The 18,671-nt window shown below is 45.7% G+C and overlaps 2 protein-coding genes across 7 annotated transcripts; both read left to right on the forward strand.

Moving 5' to 3' along the window:
- Positions 1–507: 507 nt before the first annotated feature.
- LOC119311884 (disease resistance protein Pik-2-like) lies at positions 508–5,459 on the forward strand. The gene is made up of 4 exons (XM_037587597.1): positions 508–771; positions 1,479–2,491; positions 2,746–4,747; positions 4,853–5,459. Exons 2-3 carry the CDS (start codon positions 1,497–1,499, stop codon positions 4,412–4,414), a joined length of 2,664 nt encoding a protein of 887 aa, XP_037443494.1. The 5' UTR covers positions 508–771; positions 1,479–1,496; the 3' UTR covers positions 4,415–4,747; positions 4,853–5,459.
- Positions 5,460–6,384: 925 nt separating this feature from the next.
- On the forward strand, positions 6,385–14,384 carry LOC119311885. Of its 6 annotated transcripts, XR_005151178.1 has the most exons (14): positions 6,392–6,979; positions 7,908–8,337; positions 8,471–9,095; positions 9,404–9,444; positions 9,526–9,594; positions 9,964–10,064; positions 11,752–11,830; positions 12,576–12,674; positions 12,736–12,804; positions 12,937–12,986; positions 13,074–13,155; positions 13,388–13,457; positions 13,725–13,819; positions 13,902–14,042. XR_005151178.1 is itself a non-coding variant. In XM_037587598.1 (13 exons), exons 1-13 carry the CDS (start codon positions 6,450–6,452, stop codon positions 14,021–14,023), a joined length of 2,427 nt encoding a protein of 808 aa, XP_037443495.1. In that variant the 5' UTR covers positions 6,393–6,449; the 3' UTR covers positions 14,024–14,384. The 6 variants fall into 6 exon arrangements, 2 of the variants coding, with proteins under 2 accessions (XP_037443495.1, XP_037443496.1); XM_037587598.1 differs by lacking the exon at positions 13,388–13,457 and having other exon boundaries at positions 6,393–6,979; positions 13,074–13,190; positions 13,902–14,384; XM_037587599.1 differs by lacking the exon at positions 13,388–13,457 and having other exon boundaries at positions 6,394–6,979; positions 13,902–14,383.
- Positions 14,385–18,671: the final 4,287 nt, after the last annotated feature.

An 18,671-nucleotide genomic window follows, 5' to 3' on the forward strand; every position in this document is an offset into this window, starting at 1 on the left:
CATCCGGATATATCCTGCAATGCAATAAAGGGTGTTCTCACCCCAAAACTATGGAAGCCAGAACACAAAAGGCCCATGAAGTAAACAACAACTCCCGACCCATAAATAAAGCAGCAAGAAATCTATTCATAAATTAACAATCAAGTAAATAAATGATAGAAAAGTAGAACGGTACAGCAAGGCGAGCGTATGCTTCTAGGTAGTGTATTAATCACGGAGATAATAGAGACTAGAGAACGGGGACGAGCAGAAGAGGAGAACAGAGAGAACGAGACAAAGGTGAGATTGAGCCGTTTCTGTGCATATCACAGTGACCGCTACAGCGCACTCTGACCCGTGCACCGCACGCACGTTCTACCACCAGGCCCACCTGCCAGAGACCACTCACACCCAGGGACGATCGGGTCCCACCGATCTACACGCTGTCACGGCAACACCACAGACTCCGTCAAAGTTGGAGGCGTGACGGAGAGCGGTGGGTTTCGAAATTTTGGGGAATCGCGCCCCACACCATTCGCCCTCCCCGTTCCCATTCCACCCCGCGCGAAACGCAGGGAGAGAAACCCTAGGCTCGTCGGCGAGCGCGGCGACGGCGAGGAACAAGGTGGGGGGCGTGTGTGCCGGCGACAACGACCACCACGCGGAGACGAGCAGTACCAGCTGACCAAGCAGCGCGCGCGCGACGAGAGAAGGGGAGGAGGAGAAGGAGGGAGGGCCCGTCGGTGACGCGAGGCGGGGGCGGCGAACTGCCACATCTCCGGGAGAGAGAAGGTAATTCGCTCGCCCTGGTCTCCAATTCGTCTCGCGAACGGCAGGGAGAGGGGGGAGAGTGGGGGCAGGGGCGTTTCGCCCACGCCGCGTCGTCATCTTCATCGACGAAGGGAGGCTGGGAGAGGAGGCTAGGGGTGGCCGGAGTCGGGGGAGGGGGGGTCCAGGGTCGAGGTCGCCGGGGGAAATACTCGCGCGCGGAGCCCTGCGTGCAAATTTCGCACCCCGCTCTTCACACATCGAGGGTCTCACGGGGAACGTTTTTTCAGGCAAGTTTGTTCAGGTAGGTGCGGCGTTTTTTTCCCAATTCACAGACGCTGGCCCTTAAGCAGCTCTTTTTGTCCCCTGATGAACAGGCAAGTTCGCAGAGGCAAGTGCAGGGGGGCAAGTTTGAACAGATGCAAGTGTAAGAGGACATTTGTTTAGAGGAGAGATCAGGCAATACTGACAATAGGAGAGGATCCCCTCAGGCAATAGAGTAGTGCATCATTAGGCAATTCCGTGTTAAAAACGCCGCAATTCTGCACATAAATAGAGTAGTGTATCATTAGGCAATTCTGTGTTAAAAACGCCGCAATTCTGCACATACTGTATGTAGTCTCTAGCATGTTGTTCTCTGTTTCTGTATGAAATGGGTGTCTCTAGTATGCTTCTCTGTTTCTGCACATTTTTGTCTTGCTTCCAGTCTCACCCAATTGCTGCTTGTACAGCAAAATCGCAAATCGGCGATGGATCTGGTGGCGGCGGGGCGCGGCGAGGCCATCAAATGGCTCCTGAACAAACTCGGGGCGCTGCTTGCTGAGGACTACACTTTGACCCGAGGCGTCCGTCGCGACATACAGTACATCACCGACGAGCTCGGCGCTATGCAGGCGTTCATTGGCGACCTCTTCTGCATGGAGCCCCACGGCCACGACCTCCTAACAAGGGATTGGCTCAAGCAGATCCATGAGGTCACCTACGACGTCGAGGACTGCGTCGACGACTTCGCCCACCGGCTGCATCACAACCCCACCACCGATCTTTGCTGCTACTCGTTTACCGCCTCCAAAGTCTATGAGGTTTGGACGTGGTGGCCTCGCCACGAAGTAGCTTCTACTTTATCTGAACTCAAGATGCGGGTGCAGCAAATCGGTGAGCGGTGCATCCAGTGCAGCTTCGACAACCCAAAGACCAGCAGCGACAGGCCTGGTGAAGCTGCCATTGGGTTCAACGCTGCAGAGAATCAGCAGACAAGGCTTGTGCTTGTTAGAACCAAGACACCCGTGGGAGTTGAAAGGGACATGGAGATGCTTGGGAAATGGATGCTGACAGCTGAGGGGCCGGCAGAGACCATTGCACAGCAACTTCCAAGCAATAGCACCGTTGTCCCTGTGGAAGAACCTAATGCAGATCCAACAAACCATGGTGTGCTGTGCATAGTCGGATTGGCAGGGGCCGGCAAGACCACAATAGCCAGATCATTATATGAAAACTTCAGTGATCAGTTTGACCGCAGGGCGATGGTCACAGTGTCACAGAAATCTGATGTAGAGGCAGTACTAAGGAGTATACTCTACCAGATCATGCCACAGGTTAGAGAAGGTACCAGGCAGCAGCGGTGGTGGGACACATCTCATGGTAGTATTGGGGGCAGCACCTTGAAGAAAGCATGTGATAGACTACAAACGTTGAAACTTCAAAAACTCAAGAAAGAGCTTAAGGAGCACTTAGAGAAATACAGGTATAACATCCATCAAGTGGTCCTTTGTGTAGCTCATCACTATGCTTTCTATGCATATTACATGAAAGCATCATCGAATTGCATAAACTAGTCTTCACATGATTTACATCAGTTTTTTTTATGTTATTTGAATTCAAGTTGAACAAGATAATTTTTTGCTAGATATGTACTTTCATTTCACTCTTTGTTATTCCAACACTTCATTTACATTGTTTAAAAGTGACTCATCTTGTTATCTTTTCTTCTCATGGCAGTTACCTGCTCGTGCTGGATGATGTTTGTTCTACTGATATGTTGGAGCTGATAAAGAAGTCACTGCCTAAAAGTGAGAAAGGTAGCAGAGTAATTGTTACGTCAAGGTTCCAGGCTGTTGCCAGTGCTTCTGTAAGGAATAAAGGTGATTATCTTTACAAGGCTGTAATCCTCAGCACGGACAAATCTGAAGAATTATTTATGGACATCATGGCTGAAGCTAAAGGTTGCCAGGAACAGCAAGATAAGAGCAAAATTATACCTGAACACTGGGAAATGTGCATGAGGCTGCCATTGGCGATAGTTATCATGGCTGGATATGTTGCCTGCAACCCTCATATTTCTGACTGGAAACAAGTTTTTAAGGATCTGGTACCAGACTATCTGAAACCTCTTTCCCATGATGGATTAATGTGCATTATTGATAATTGCTATTTTGATATGCCACTTGAGATCAAAAGATGCTCTCTATATCTCAGTATATTTCCAAGCGGTTTGCAAAATAGCAGGAAACGCCTCTTAAGAAAATGGATCTCAGAAGCTCTTGTCAGTGAGAAACAAGGATTGAGCGTAGAAGAGGTCGCAGAAACATGCTTCAATCATTTGATAAAGAGACAGATAATTCGAGCTGTGAAGCACAGTAGCAATGGAAAGGTGAAGACCTATGAAGTTCATCACATGATACATGAGTATCTTGTGTGCAAGGCGGGTGAAGAAAATTTTCTCACTGTGGTTGGTGGCCAGTGGTTGGTGGCACCGCCCAGTAATATGGTTCGCCGTTTGTCACTTCAGAGTGATGGTTTGAAGACTGAGAGTGCAAAAAATAACATGAACCTATCCCATGTGCGATCGTTGAGCGTATTTGGTACTTTGAATGGGTTGCTTTCCAAGCCACAAAAGTTGAGAATTGTGCAACATTTGGATCTTGAAGGCTGTACAGATTTCAAACAAGAACACACAAAAGTTGTTTGTGAACTTTTTCTTCTCAAGCACCTCAGCCTCCGCAGAACAGACATCACAAAGCTTCCTAAAGAGATAGGGAAACTTCAGTATTTAGAGACCCTTGACATCAGGGAAACTGGTATTACAAAGTTACCCAAAACTATTTGCCAGCTGGAAAAGGTGAAGAATATACTTGGCGGGAACAAAAAGACACGGAAGGCATTGAAGCTTCCTGTGGATATGAAGAAGAAGCCAATAAAATCCCTCTGTGTACTGTCAGGCATCGAAATTGTCGAAGGACCATCTTCAGTAGCAGATATCCGTCAGCTGACCAAGCTGAGGAAGCTTGTAATCTACAAGTTGAACATCAAGAATGAGGGTAAACTTTTCGATGAATTGAGGTTCTCCATTGAAGATCTTTGTGGCTACTCGCTCCAAACCCTTGTAATTGATGATGGGTCTGCTGGTTTTCTCAGCTCATGGGGTTGTCTCTCCTCCCCGCCCAATTTTCTGAATGCCCTTGAGCTGTCTTGCAAACTGCAGGCGAAAGTGGTTAATCTCCCAAAATGGATCATTGAACTGGACGCACTGACAAAGCTAACCCTCTCAGTCGGGATGCTTAGCTCAGATGCTTTGGTGCAACTTAGCCAGCTGAGGAAGCTGTTCTCTCTCACATTTTCTCTTGATGACGCAGAACAGGGTCTAGAATCGGAAGCCACTTGCAGATAGATCCAGCTTCACTTGGAGCATCCTAACATTACCATGATGATCATAGTTCACCCTGGTGGTTTCGAGAGTCTGAAGCTTCTTCGTTTTTCTGCTCCTTACGTGCCAAAATTGGTGTTTCTGGAGAAGGCTACACCGAACCTCGAAAGGCTTGATCTGCGGTTCTTTGCTTTTGAGGGAGTTGACGGCATAGAACACCTTAAGGTTCTGAAAGAGTTGCACTTAAGTTTACAGAACAATGGAAGTCAGGGTACCAAAAAGATAATACAACAGATTTCAAATGAAGCATGGCAATGTGAGAATGGACCAAAGTTGATTGTTGATCAGTACCATTAGGTAGGCAAATTTCAGTTTTCATATCATCTTAACTTCTGTTCTTCATATCCTTCTGTCTAGCTATATGGGTGAACATCACGTTGACAAAATTTTGCTTCTCATCAGTGCCTATGGATGCGTGCTCAGCAAGGAACTACTACTGAGTGAACCATGCCTGGTGGTGGTGGATAGGGCTGCACTTCCGATTACATGACTGCTTCCGTCCTCTGTTAATCTCTACATCAGTTTCTGTTAGGAGTTTGTGTGGATAACTTCTTGTGCTTCATGTGAAGCCAATGCTTCTTGCCTTGTCCGTATGAGCTTTTGTGTACCGTGCGGTTCTTGATAATGAAAATACAGGCTGAGCCCTTGGATCTGAGGAGGAAGTAACTTCTTTTACTTAGGAGGAGAATGTGGCGTTTGCTGATGAGGTAGTGCCATAGTGTGGTGGCGAATGGTGATACAGATTTTGTTCTTAGTTGCATGGTGTGATGTGAAACTTGCTAATGCTTTTTGTTCTTTGCTTGAGTATGAGAAGGGATACAACAGCTGCTTTTAGAGAATTTTGAAGGTAATAAATGCTTGGTGCTCTCAGAATAGAACAGCAGATGGATCAAAACAGAGTAAAATGCTTGATTTCCCCGTGGTACTGTAAAGAAGCCGCAGGTAATTAATTTGATGACTGGTTGCATGGCTTAGATGTTGTGGTGTGGCAATCGCCGATTGTGTGACCATTCCTATTTTCCTGCTTCTTTGCGCTGCTGTTTTGGTGTTGGATTCTTGAAGTCTGCAGACTTGCTATTGTTCACAGGCTGCCCATTGGACAGCCATCATTCTGTCCTTGTTGATACTTGTTAATGTTAGTGTATCTGTACTCTCTCTCTCAAAAAAGTTAATGTTAGTGTATCCTGTAACATGTTGAAAGCACGTGCGTGAGATGTGTGCATTTGCAACAAATCCTTGCGATGATATATTAGTATAAGAAGATTTGCATGTTCCTATGGTGACACTCTGCAGGGTTTTTGCTGCATCCTGAAGCTGCTCTGCTCGTTCTATCCACGCCACGGTAGGATTTGCTGTGCATCATGGTGGCTTCTCAGTTTTTGTGGCAGTTTTGGCTACTGCTGCTTGTCTGCCTTTTTTTAATCAAAATAAATAAAATTGTTGAAGTGTTAGTACTGGAGAGTGGAAAGACGATTGCAGCGGATGGTTGGCTTCCGCATTGACACACGCAGTTATGCAGGACGTACATATAAACAGTTTTCTGAGTAACTCGGTCAAAGTTTGTTTTTCAGAAAATCCATACGCGATCGTCACCAGAGGCATTGTTACTAGCATAATCATTCGAGGGGTACTTCTTTATACTCGAATGATTCTTTGACTTAGCGACGAATTTGGACGAACGCTATCACTCCTTCCGTCCGAAAAAGCTTGTCCCAAGCTTGTTTTTCAAATGAATGTATCTAACACTAACTTGGTGCTAGATACATCTATTTGAGGGACAAACTTTTTCGGACGGACGGAATGCTAGTACTGTAATCGACATGTCTCGAACCGGCCGCATTCTATGAGCATTCTTTTCACATCATTATCTCTCTACGAGGTCGAGTAGGAACAAACGGAAATTTGGTTGGGAACTGGGGATCGTCCGCTGGCGGCACAAGTTGACCTGCCTACGGCCTACCCGATCGGAGGCGGGCAGACACGACAGATCGCCTCCGCAATGCGAGGAAAACAACATGGAACACAACAGAACAGAAGAGAAGAGAACAGCACAGAAGAGGTGATTTCAGTTTCCAAGAGGATGAGGCAGCACCGCACCGCAGCAGCTAGCGCGGGTGGGATGTCAGGCATGGCGCCACGCCACGCCGCGCCGCCCGCCTCCCTCCATTATGTCAGGCGTGAGCCCATCCGTTGTTGGCCTCTGCCTAGGTCTTCTCCCCGCAGCTCGCTCTCTCACGAAGCCGGCTACAGAGGGGCGATGGAGGCGGACGAGCTGCTGAGGAAGATACGGGAGCTGGAGCAGGGGCAGGCCGAGCTCGTGCGGGAGATTGGCAGGCTCGCACCGGGGCCCCGCCGCCGCCCCCGCCCCGCGTTCTCGTCGCGGCGCGCCGTCGCCGCGCTCCCGGACCCGTCGCCGCGGCCGCTTCGCGACAACCGCGCCAGGCTCTCCGACAGGCACTGCCACTGGATACTGCAGTCGCTGGGCCAGGCCGTGCACATCATCGCGCCCGACGGCAAGCTCCTCTACTGGTGAGACACGCTCCTTGGCTTGGTTTGGTCGCGCATGCATGGTGCCCACCAGGTGTTCGATCAAAATGCTGAACCAGTACTGTTACTATGAATAGCTTCAAGTGTAGGATGTGGTGCTTTTTTGGCTATATTCAGTTGTGTGATCCTGCCCACCGAGTGAAAATGTGTTGCTGGGACCTGCATGGAGGCTGAAATGCTAGCTCAGAACTTAGTTTGGGCTGCACAGATCTCTTGTGCTGCTACAAGGATGTAACTAATGGCCTTTCCCTTGAGGTTATATTGAGCTAGTAGTCCTGTGTGCATTAGCTTTATGTGGTAGAGGATTCTGTGGCTTTACCGGGTGGAAAGCGGTTGCTAAATTCAGAAATGGATGTCCAGCCTCTAGCTTCTCCCGGTGATCACACTGGGATGTTGTATGGCATTGACCTGCTTAGCATCAACTCATCCTATGTAGGTATGGTAATAACTTAAGTTAGGTTTGTTCAAGATAGACCGCTAAAATTTGAACATGATGATTCTTTGCATGATTGCATCAGTTAGTGAGCATTATTTTTTATTCTGGTGTTGGTAAGCAAACTTGACCCACAAAAACTGTACAAACGTTGAAGCATCATGTCTGCTTTAAAGATCTACGTTATCTCAGATTGGTTGGAATAATTTGCCAACACTATACCCATGCCACATATTTGGTGGACCTTAGTTATGATGGTGCATACCTATCAGGCATTTTTTTTTGTGTGAATGGATATAATTTTTTGGTCTCTGATTCACTTTGCTATATGATTCCAGTTTTGAAATTTCTTACAAGACTGTTTGAGAAGTTATGCTGTTTTTCTAGCAAGAAGAACGTGTAGTGAAAATGTTGCCATTCTGTTCGATCATATGAAGCGTCTTTTTACCAAACTCTTACCTTTGTACTGTAACCTAGGAACCGGTATGCTGAGCATATGTATGGCTATTCTGCATCAGAAGCAATTGGCCAGGATGCCATTGAGTTAATTGTTCATCCTACAGACTATGATGCTGCAACCGTCGTTATCCAGAATATATTTATGGGCAAGTGTTTTAGAGGAAAGTTTCCTGTTAAAAACAAGTCAGGAGAGAGGTTCTTTATTGTTGTCCATAACACTCCTTTATATGATGACGATGGTAGCTTGATTGGCCTCATATGTGTCTCGCTTGATGTACGGACACTGCAGGAGATATTTAGTCCTTCAACCACAGAGAAATCCTATCAAAGTTCATCAAAGCCCCATTTTCATGTTAACAACCGGCCTAAAAGTGGTTCACAAAACAAAGGTTCTTTTGACTCCCAGCAACCTCTTCAATCTGCTATCACCTCCAGGATAACAACTTTTGTAAGTCGCATTTCTAAGCAAACAGAAGAAAGAATTACAGTGTTTAGTTGTAATGGAGTGATTATCTTCCTGATATTTGTTGATAATTTATTTCCTAGTGTATTCTCTTTCTGATTTTTCAATAACAACACAGGCCACCAAGCTTACAAGTAGAGTCCGTTCTCGGATAAGGACGGGTCAGAATTGTGAGAGACGGTGTACTAGTGGCTGTGAGGATCAGTATTCTGAACATGATGTCAGGGCGGACCTCACATCAAGTGAGGCAAGCACCCCGAATGGGGATGTACGGTATGGCGCTTTTGTTGCTGAAGAGAAATCCCCTGGGGAGTTGAGCAAAACAAATATCGATGATTCAGGAGAAGGAAAAGTAGGGTTTCACAAAATGTTTAGTTCAAAGGCTGAGGTATTGCTGGCCAAGAAGGGGATATCCTGGCCTCGGAAAGGGCGTGAAAATGATGGGGGTTCTGGGAAGAGTAACATACCCTCAACACATTTACATGATAAGCAAGCGAATGACCAGAGTCATCAGAGAGTTCCAGTTGTACAGTCTATCATAATTCCAGACTGCCAAGACACTAAATACGCCCACTCAAGCAAATATGAGTTCTCAGGTTCCTGGTGGACTTTTAACAACACCAGTAGTATCAGCAGCACAAGTACTATTGGCAGTCCTATCGAGAGAGTGGATTATGAAGCGGACTGCTTAGATTATGAGATTCTGTGGAAAGATCTGCTAATTGGAGAACAAGTAGGCCAAGGTAGTTATCCTCCCTTTGCAATTACTCCATCTTTCTGGACACGTCTTGTTCTGGTGAATCAGTCCTGTTCTGGGCGACCACTTGTTATTCTCCATTTTCCACGAAAAAACGTCCAAAATGAAGGAAGGTTACTTTAACACGCATAAGACATGTGCATGCACTTATTTACTACTGAAATTTTATGTAAATTTTCAAATAGAATTAGTAAGAAATGCCTATTCTTGAACAGATGTATGCAAGGCGGGCGTCGCCCGCTTCTGTAAGAGAGACCACTCATTTTGTACTATTGTCGTGTTTGATTCATGCAGGTTCTTGTGGAACAGTGTATCATGCTTTGTGGTATGGTTCGGTATGTATGTTCTGTTGCGTGGTTATGAATTTAGCTTTACATCTTAATAATCAATTCTCAATTTTTTTTCCCGTTTTGTAGGATGTGGCAGTTAAATTATTCTCCAAGCAGGAATATTCAGAAGAAATGATAAATACGTTCAGACAAGAGGTAGGCATTTATATACGACTGCAATTTCTGCTGACCCTCAATTGCTGATGAAATTGAGTATTATGTCAATGGAACTGCATTATATCTACTGTCTTATTGAATCAGATACTCCAGTGCAAAAACTAATTCCAGATTACGGTTGGACCCTGTGATGTTTGCGGAACCCATAATTGCTATTTTTCTATTCTGTGTTGTTGTTCATGTGGGTAACTATGAAGAAGATGATGCAGTGTTAACAAAATTTCACTATGTTGATTTCTTTTGTAGGATATCAATTGGTAGTACATTGATAACTTTCTTAACCATGTTCTTGTGATTCCTTTTCCATAATTGTGGCCATGACCATACTTGTGTCCATCAAATGTGTAGGTATCACTGATGAAGAAACTCCGACATCCCAGTATAATACTTTTCATGGGTGCAGTTGCATCAGAGGAACGACTTTGTATTGTTACAGAATTCCTCCCACGGTAGGCTATATGTCCCACATGTTTGTTTCTGTGGTTGTTAAATATTTTTTCCTTTACTTGGTGGAAGACAAGCATTATGCAGTCCATTTTTTCTACCATATTTATGATCTGGGCCCATAGAAACAACAGTAGAATTCATATCATTTACCAAGGGGTTCTCAGCAGTCTATGCCCCGGTTTGAAATATAAGTGGTTCTTGATGGTCACTGATCTGTAGCAAGCTGGGGTTGAAAAGATGGGGTCTGTTTCGCAAAAAATGTAAGTTCTGTTGAGGAATTTCAGACAAGACGGTCCTTGTGGGGCTCGAAAGTGGAGCTAGTAGATGTAACTAATTAAGGATGAGAGTCAAGGATTCCTTCCTTCACCCCAACATGGCTGCCTCTCATATTTACTTTTGTTCCTTCTCTCGTTTGGGCTCAGAAGTGGAGGTGGTAGATGTAACCAATTAAGGATGAAACCAAGGATTTTGTTGACCTTTCCTCAACCCCACGTGGCTGCCTCTCATAGTTTCTTTTGTACCTTCTCTCATATATTTGGAATGATCCTCTTCAGAAATCCACCATCCAAACTTTGATCATAAACCAGTGGGCTACACAACTTGAGTCAAAATGAGCTTCTTGGCCTTATATTCCATCACCATAATTCTACTGCCCTTGAGTTGTGTTTATGTAATCCATGCGAAGTTTATGTTCGGACCCGTACTTTGCAGAGTCACTTTCTTGGAAGACATCTCAGATAAATATGAAAGAGAAATACTCCCTCCGTTTCAAATTAGCTAGTGTATAATGTTTTGTTAGGACAAACCTTTGACAAACAATTACTCTATTAGTAAAAACTTTATGCGACATAAAGTTGATGTCATCAGATGTACTTGTGGTTATGATTTTGTATCACAAAAATTATATATTAACAGTGTAATTGCTAGTCAAAGGCTTGTCCTAACGAAACCTAATACTCTAGGTAATTTGAAGCGCAGGGAGAATCATGTGGACACATACCACTCGTATTATGTTGGTCTTTCCACATTAACTAATGTGCGCAAACAGAAAAGGAAGTGCAAGCGTGTCGCCCCAGGTTGGTTGTGTGCCTCTGTAAGCCTAACCCAGTTACTTGTAGTAAATGAAACTTTTCATGAATGACGCATTAGTTATCTTGGTAATCCAGTTAGACCTAAGCTTAACCATTACGGAGAGAGGGGGTTATACAGTTTTAGTTTTCTTTCATTGCAGTAGCTTTGTCTTGTTTTGTTTATTTTTCAACAGCTTATCCAGTTTGAGAAAAAAAGATAGAGCTAAACACATTGATCTTTTCCCATGGTGTTGTACTGATGCTGCAAGTTCACCTTTGTTAACCATACTTTTAAAATATTTCCAATGGTTAACAGGTGGCTCAGTGGCTGGCACAAATAGCTGTGTGATCAAGCACCCAGGCTTTATATCCACCTTCCTCTTACCGATTAAGTTGGGGCTGCTAGTACCCCCGGTTCTTTTCATTTGACGATTGAACCACTTTCCAGTGATTGCTGACTTACCACTAGGTGGACTAGTCTCTATTTTCTCTGGGTCTTGAACCATTCTGGTTATTGCAAATTGAGTTTGGGCATTCTTCTATAATAGTTTAGACTTTAGAATCTCTTGAGAGGTCAGTTTTTGTTACTTCCTCTGTATAACACAGTTCCATGTTGCAGAGGGAGTTTGTTTCAGTTGCTTCAAAAGGACACTGGCAAGTTGGATCCAAGACGTAAACTTAACATGGCCATAGACATTGTAAGTCTATTTTCTCTTGACAGCTGGTTCAGGAAGTCAAAGCCAAATACATTATAAGAAGTGAACATATTGTAGCAGAGAAACTGGATAAGCATTCTTCACCTGCATATCTCAAGAGACAATTTTAATGTATTTTTTTTAGCATCCATGTGGAAGCGAAGTTGAATTGAATGTAAAGTAAGCGATATCTGTAGCTCCATTATAGAAGAAGGAAAGAAGAAAAGAGGTGATATCCTGTACCTGCCATCTCACATGGTATCTTGAGCTATGACACACATTATGTTACCATGATCATGAGAACCTATCAGGCTATCACCAAGGTGGTGAGCAATGATGTGGGCATAGCTTAGCCCAATTAGGTAAGCGTGAGTCTAGTTATGTGATGCGTGAGTCTGTGCCTTCCTGCATGTCGGCACTGATTCGCGTGATTGTATGAATGTTATTACCTAATTAATAAAGCTCACCCTTAAAAAAATTAAGCCATATCTGTAGCTTCAGTGCATGGAAGAATGAAAGAAGGATGGAGGTGATATCATGTACCTGCAATCTAACATGGTATCTTGAGCTATCACACACATTATGTTACTAAGTAAAGATTCTATCACCAAAAGTCAATCACGATTTATGTTATTAACCCATGGAGATAAAAATGTACCTGGTATTTTGTTTGACAAGTACATTTTTTGCCCATATGGAATCTTTCATTGCCATGTGGATTCTTAAAAACATAATTATATTGTTGCAGGCAAGGGGCATGAATTATCTTCACAGTTCCATCCCCACTATTGTGCACCGTGATTTAAAATCGTCAAACCTGTTGGTTGATAAGAATTGGACTGTAAAGGTAACTATGAAACTTAGTTCTCCATACTTCTATACTTTCTGTGCTCACTTGTTTCAATTAGGTTGCAGACTTTGGTCTTTCGCGCCTCAAACTTGAAACATTTCTGACAACAAAAGGTGGAAAAGGAACAGTAAGTACAAGCAAACTTGACTTTTGGCATCGATTCTCCAGCTAACTAGGGTGTCTTTAACTTTAACCTCCTACCAATTTTCTATATATACAAATATGCTATAAACATCTGATAGCTAGCTTCCATATCCAGCCGCAGTGGATGGCTCCAGAAGTGTTACGCAGTGAACCTTCAAATGAAAAGTAAGCTCAACATGAACACTCTTTAGCAACAGATGTTCTTGTTACCTACAGAGAATCACTCATTTCTTCCTTTTTGGTAAAATATAGGTCTGATGTATACAGCTATGGAGTGGTCCTGTGGGAGCTTGTTACTCATAAGATACCATGGGATACTCTCAATCCAATGCAGGTGTATTTTGCTATTTATTATGTATGTTTGGTTAGGTAATTAATATTCTGATTTTTCTATCAATATTTGGTGCTAACTCTGTGGTTTTGACTTCAGTGGTGCTGTTTCGCACAATAGGTGATAAAGAGTGCCAGCTTGATCTGTTTTAAAAATATACGTACTTAGATACAAGCAGTGATAATAACAAATTTAATGTTTCGTCACTTCATTATTTCCTCCATTCTCTTTTCAGTCTAGCGGCAAGATTAACACTGAGATGCTTTCGTCAGGGCTTGGTTTTCTGTTGAAGAATTGCATGAGAGGTTCTTAAAAGTTGTACTCTCCCAATGCCTAGGGCGTCATTTTCCCTTTTCACCCTTAGAAACAAGTCTTCAGATATCCCTTTTCTGGGTGTCCTAGAACCAACATTCCCTTGAAAAGTACGAGTAGCTTACTGGTGAATGGTGAATCTTTACGAAAAACTGGAATCATCACCGTTGCAGTTTAAGAAAAGAAAAAACACCTGCTTGCTTATATAAGCTTGTTAGAAGATGAGAAAATCTCTTAACGATGTGATCCCTACGTGGCAGATTATCGCAGCTGTGGGTTTCATGGATCATAGACTGGAGATTCCAAGCAACATGGACCCTCAGTGGGCATCGATCATCGAGAGTTGCTGGGACAGGTACATTGTTACTGTCTTGCGCACTGCTCCATAACTGGTTCCCGGTGCCGCTAAAGGGTTATCCTTCCTTTTCCGTGAGCAGCGACCCGCAGCGTCGCCCTTCGTTCCAAGAGCTCCTGGAGAGGCTCCAGGACCTGCAGAAGCAGTACATCGTGCAGGCTCGGACACGGCGTGAAGCTGCTGGGAAAGGTGCTGGAAAGATGAGCGCTGAAGATTGCTAGCTTCGTTTCCTGAGGGGGGTGCACTGAAGCTGTCGTTTTCAGTATGGTTGGTTCGTTTGGCCGAGAGCTGAGAAGGTCGAGGTATGTTTTCCATGTCACTTCCCATAGGAGGAGCGATGGCCGGCCCAAGCAGGGATGTACTGTGTGTACGTACTCTCTTTTTTTCTTTTTTTGCGGGGTGTACTTGTGTAGTACTCAAATCGTTAGCTGAAGCTTTGGGGTTGCAGTTTGTTTGTTTGTTTCAAGGGAGGGAGGGTGGAGGACACGTGTGACATGAGATGAGACTTCCAGTAACGCATATAGTTTGTCTCAACCCGTAATGGGCTATGTACTATGTGAAATGTTGTTTTTCTTTTCTAGGGAGCATTTTACTGAAACTCAATGTTGCATGAAGCTGACACACATGGCCAGGGGGGATCAAAACAGCCTGAAGACGAGTCATGAGAGTATGTAGGGCCTCTTCGTTTCGCAGGATTAGAAAAACTGACGGTTTTCTTCTAAAACATTTGAGCTGATGGAAAATTCCCCGTGAAGACACGGCGCGAAAAAATGTTCGGTAGATTTGTACAGTGAGAAAAAATTCGGCCTGTATGCGTTTCCTGTGCTATATATATATATATATATATATATATATATATATATATATATATATATATATATATATATAAAATAGCAGGAGCTCTTGCTTTACACACCCGGAAAAGGCAAAGCAGCGGGCGAATCTGAGGATCAGAGCCGGTAACAATGCGCGCCACTTTGGGCGGTTCCGCTTTCCAGCATCCATCCATCCATCTTTCTGGGACGTGAGGGCGCGTCAGCATCGCTCAGAATGTTTCGGAGCAGTATTCAAAAGCTCGATCCATCTATCCATCCGTCCATCATCTTTCTTGGCAACAATAAACAATGGTTTCTCTCTCCAAAGGAGAAAGAAAGAAAGGCTGTTATCTTAAGGTGCAAGCCAGGGCGGGATCTATCTTTGGCGATGCCGCCCACCACCGGCCGGCCGGATTTCTTTCTTTCTGCCTCCAGGGAAAAGCTTCACGGATCCACGTGCTTCCCGCGATCTAGCACGAGTTATTTATTATCCACACAGACAGATATTCTTTTGAGACGCCACCGGAAAGGCATGAAATATATTGCGTTTGGAGGTCGGTCTCTCCTATCATCCAGCCATATTTCACAGCTTCTTGTTTTACCCGGACAAAGATGGTGATTGATCGGTGTACAGTGGTTTCAGAGAGGGGGAGGGGCACGGGGCTAGAGCAGGGCCAAAACTGCGGAGAGATGTGGTGCGATCGGGTAGCTCAGAATTAGGCAGCTTTTCAGAGAGGCCGGCCGCCCGGGACGGGACGATGGTGCAGGTGCAGGGACGGAGTGTCTGACGAGATGAAGAGCCTGGAACCCATCAGCCGCTCGCTGTTGACCAGATCCTCTGCGTGGCTGTGGTCCGTGTGGCTGGATGGTCGATGGAGGCGCCACCGCCGGCCCGGGACAAGGAGACGAAAGCGACAGGCTATAGTACACGCAGTACTAACCAACGTAACCTAATATCGCCTGTTGCTGTCAGGCAGGTGGGGACTGTCACGTCTGCTGATTTTTCTCACGTCCTGTGAGTGTGATGCATCCATCCACCGAGCAAAAAAAATTCAGATTAAAAGAAGATTCACGACGTGGCGAGAAATTCACCCGTTGGACAAGTGTAAGTTTTGCTAGACCCTGTAAATCTGGCCACTCGATTGGTTGCAAGAAAAGCCAACTCCTTTTGTAGTGTTCGAACCAAAGTATAATCGAGAATTCCTTGGCATGAACCGGTCCTCCTCCTGTAGACCTGACGCGCCGAACAGGAGCTACGCTGCAAAGGGCTGTGAGACGGAGTGCTACGGGACAAGGCACGGCAGGGAAAAAGGCTGCAAAGCTACCCGTCCTCCTTGGCTCCTTCTCTTCCCTTCCCTTCCGGGACGGCCCCCCCTGTGGCGCGACTGCACAGTGCGCAGAATGCCGCTACTGTTTCAATGTAACACACATGCTGACATGCACTGTGATTGATTGGATCGCTCGGCTCGGCACCGAATAAAGCATCCGGCAGGGGAAAGCGGCTACTTATTGATCACTACAACTAGGAGTAGCGGGTTCCGGTTGCTTGCTGTGGTGCGTGCGCGCCTCGTGACCGGCTTTCGGTGTTTTTGACCTTGTAGGTTTCCACTTCCATCCGTCCAAGGGGGGCGATGGGCGATCGTTGTGATCCCCAACGAATAGAGTGATCCTTCTTGTAGACCGGCATGTTGTTTCCTTGCAATTTTTACCGATGGTTTCTGATACAAAACACACTTGGGAGCAAGTGGCCGGTCCAGCTATGCCGCGTAAGCAGATAGAGTGGAGCCGTCGCCGAGTAGAGATGGTGCATGGTAATTCGGAGCTAGTGGAAACCGGGACAGATTACCGCGTTCTTGACTCCGCTCCGCGCCCACAGACCCGAGCGCCTCCCCTCCGCGGAAACCTCCGGTCCACGCCATCTCAGAGCATGTATGTACACTAGACTACTCCGTAGGCTTAGAGTAGGTACTACCTTGCCGAGAAATGCATGTTTTTTTTACTTCTTCCAGAAGAGATTGGGAAAAACGGTCGCATCGCGTTCTTTATCGTGCGGGGCCAAGGTGGCGTAGGAACAGAACAGGCCAGCCTGCTGCACTGTGAGCGCCCCTACCACGGTGACCCCACTGGCAGAAGGAACCCAGCCCAACGAGCCACGGGCCAACCGAACCCGCAAGCCCAACCAACGCTTCCTTGGCCAGAGTGGGTGACGGTCCAGTCCACCTCTACATAAGGGCAAGACGCCCTCACCAGCGAGTATCCAATGGATCACGGCGGCGGCAACCTGTTATCTTCTTTTTTAGAGCATCTCCAGCCGCGTCCCCAACAGGCCCCACAGGCCGACTTTTTGAATGCTGGCGCCGAAAAAAAATCCCCAGTCGCGTTCCCAAGACGTCGAAATTCGCCGGCTCGGCCCGTTTTTGAGCCCGGCGATCCCAGACTGACCCAGCGCGCTGGGGGCGCTCGGCGGCTCCGGCGGAAGGGAAAACACGCCTATGCCACATGTCAGGCGAAAAGTCAAGGAAATCGCCCAGATTCGCCCCCACCCCTACGCGCTCGACCACCATCCCTTGCCGACCCCGGCGCCGCCCACCGCCCAGCACCACTAGATAGGTCATTCCTCGCCGGAAAGGAAAGAATGTTTCGCCGCGGCAACCTCTTCACCACCTTCCGGGTGAGTTGTCCGGTGCCCCGGCCGCGCAGGACGGCATACTGGCGGCTGCATGAAAGTGTGTTAAGTCGACTAAAGGGGGGGGGTGAATAGGAGTTTTTTACAAATTCGTCATTGAGGAATTTCAGGGTGAGGAAATTCCTAAGTCACGAACAACGAGCAGCGGAATAAGTACTCAGGTATAAGCATAACAGAGCAATAATATAGTCATCATGATGAAATGAAAGACAAACACAGAGTACAGGAAGTGTAAACACATGATAAGCAGACTGAAGACAATGTGACTGAAGAAATAGGATTGAGGAAATTGAGAAAGTCTTCAGTCAAAGTCTTCAAACAGTAATGATCAGGTTCATCATCATATGAATGAGGACATGAAAGGGTTGAGGAAATAGAACTAATAGACTTGATGAATACAATGATTTGATAGACCAGTTCCAACTGCTCTGACAGTTGTATGTCTGGTTGGAGCGGCTGAGTATTTAAACTCGAGGACACACAGTCCTCACCGTATTCTCCTTGAGCTAAGATCACACAGACCTCGCCCAACACTCATGGTAAGTCTTCACAGGTGACTTCCAAACCTTCACAGACTTGGTCACTCGGCGATCCACAATTCCTCTTGGATGCTTAGACCATGACGCCTAACCGTCTGGAGGATACACAGTCCTCAAAGGTTACAAGCGTCGGTTCCACACAGGAACAATCTCTTCAGTGATGCTCAATCACTTTGGGTTTGTAGGTTTGGGTTTGGGATTTGGGTTTTCCTCACTTGATATTTTCGCTCAAAGTCCTCGAAGGATGGGATGCTCTCAATTGACAAGTGTCAGTTTCTCTCGAAGTGGCCAACCAGCTAGTGGTTGTAGGGAGCGACTATTTATAGCCTAGGGAGCAGCCCGACATGATAAGACATAAATGCCCTTCAAGGATATGACCGTTAGGTGGTAGGATATTTTTGGACAGCTGGCGCGTGGCTCAACAACGGTCGGATTTTAGGTTCGAATTCCTCAGGGCTATCATATTCCTCACTGTGTAGGCAATCCACACCGGCGAATTCCTAACTCCTCAGTCAGAACAAATTTCTTAGAGACCAGAAGATCTTCGTCTCTGTCACTAAAAAAATTGACTGAACTGATATGAGATTTCCAATGGCTTCACTTGAGAGGATTGGGTGGGTGTAGGATTTTGAGATGAGCATCACTTGGAAATCAGTTTCCTTAGCATTATCTCGACCCCCTTTAACAGTACGGTGTTTCCTATGACTCAAGAAAGAGAAAATGAAAGTACGAAAACAAAGTCTTCACGGTTCATAATCCTCGCATGAATATCCAAATCTTCAAGGTCATACCAATTTCTTCACTTTCAAAGT

Source organism: Triticum dicoccoides, chromosome 5B, assembly GCF_002162155.2.
Source record: "Triticum dicoccoides isolate Atlit2015 ecotype Zavitan chromosome 5B, WEW_v2.0, whole genome shotgun sequence".
In the NCBI taxonomy this organism is placed as follows: domain Eukaryota; kingdom Viridiplantae; phylum Streptophyta; class Magnoliopsida; order Poales; family Poaceae; genus Triticum; species Triticum dicoccoides.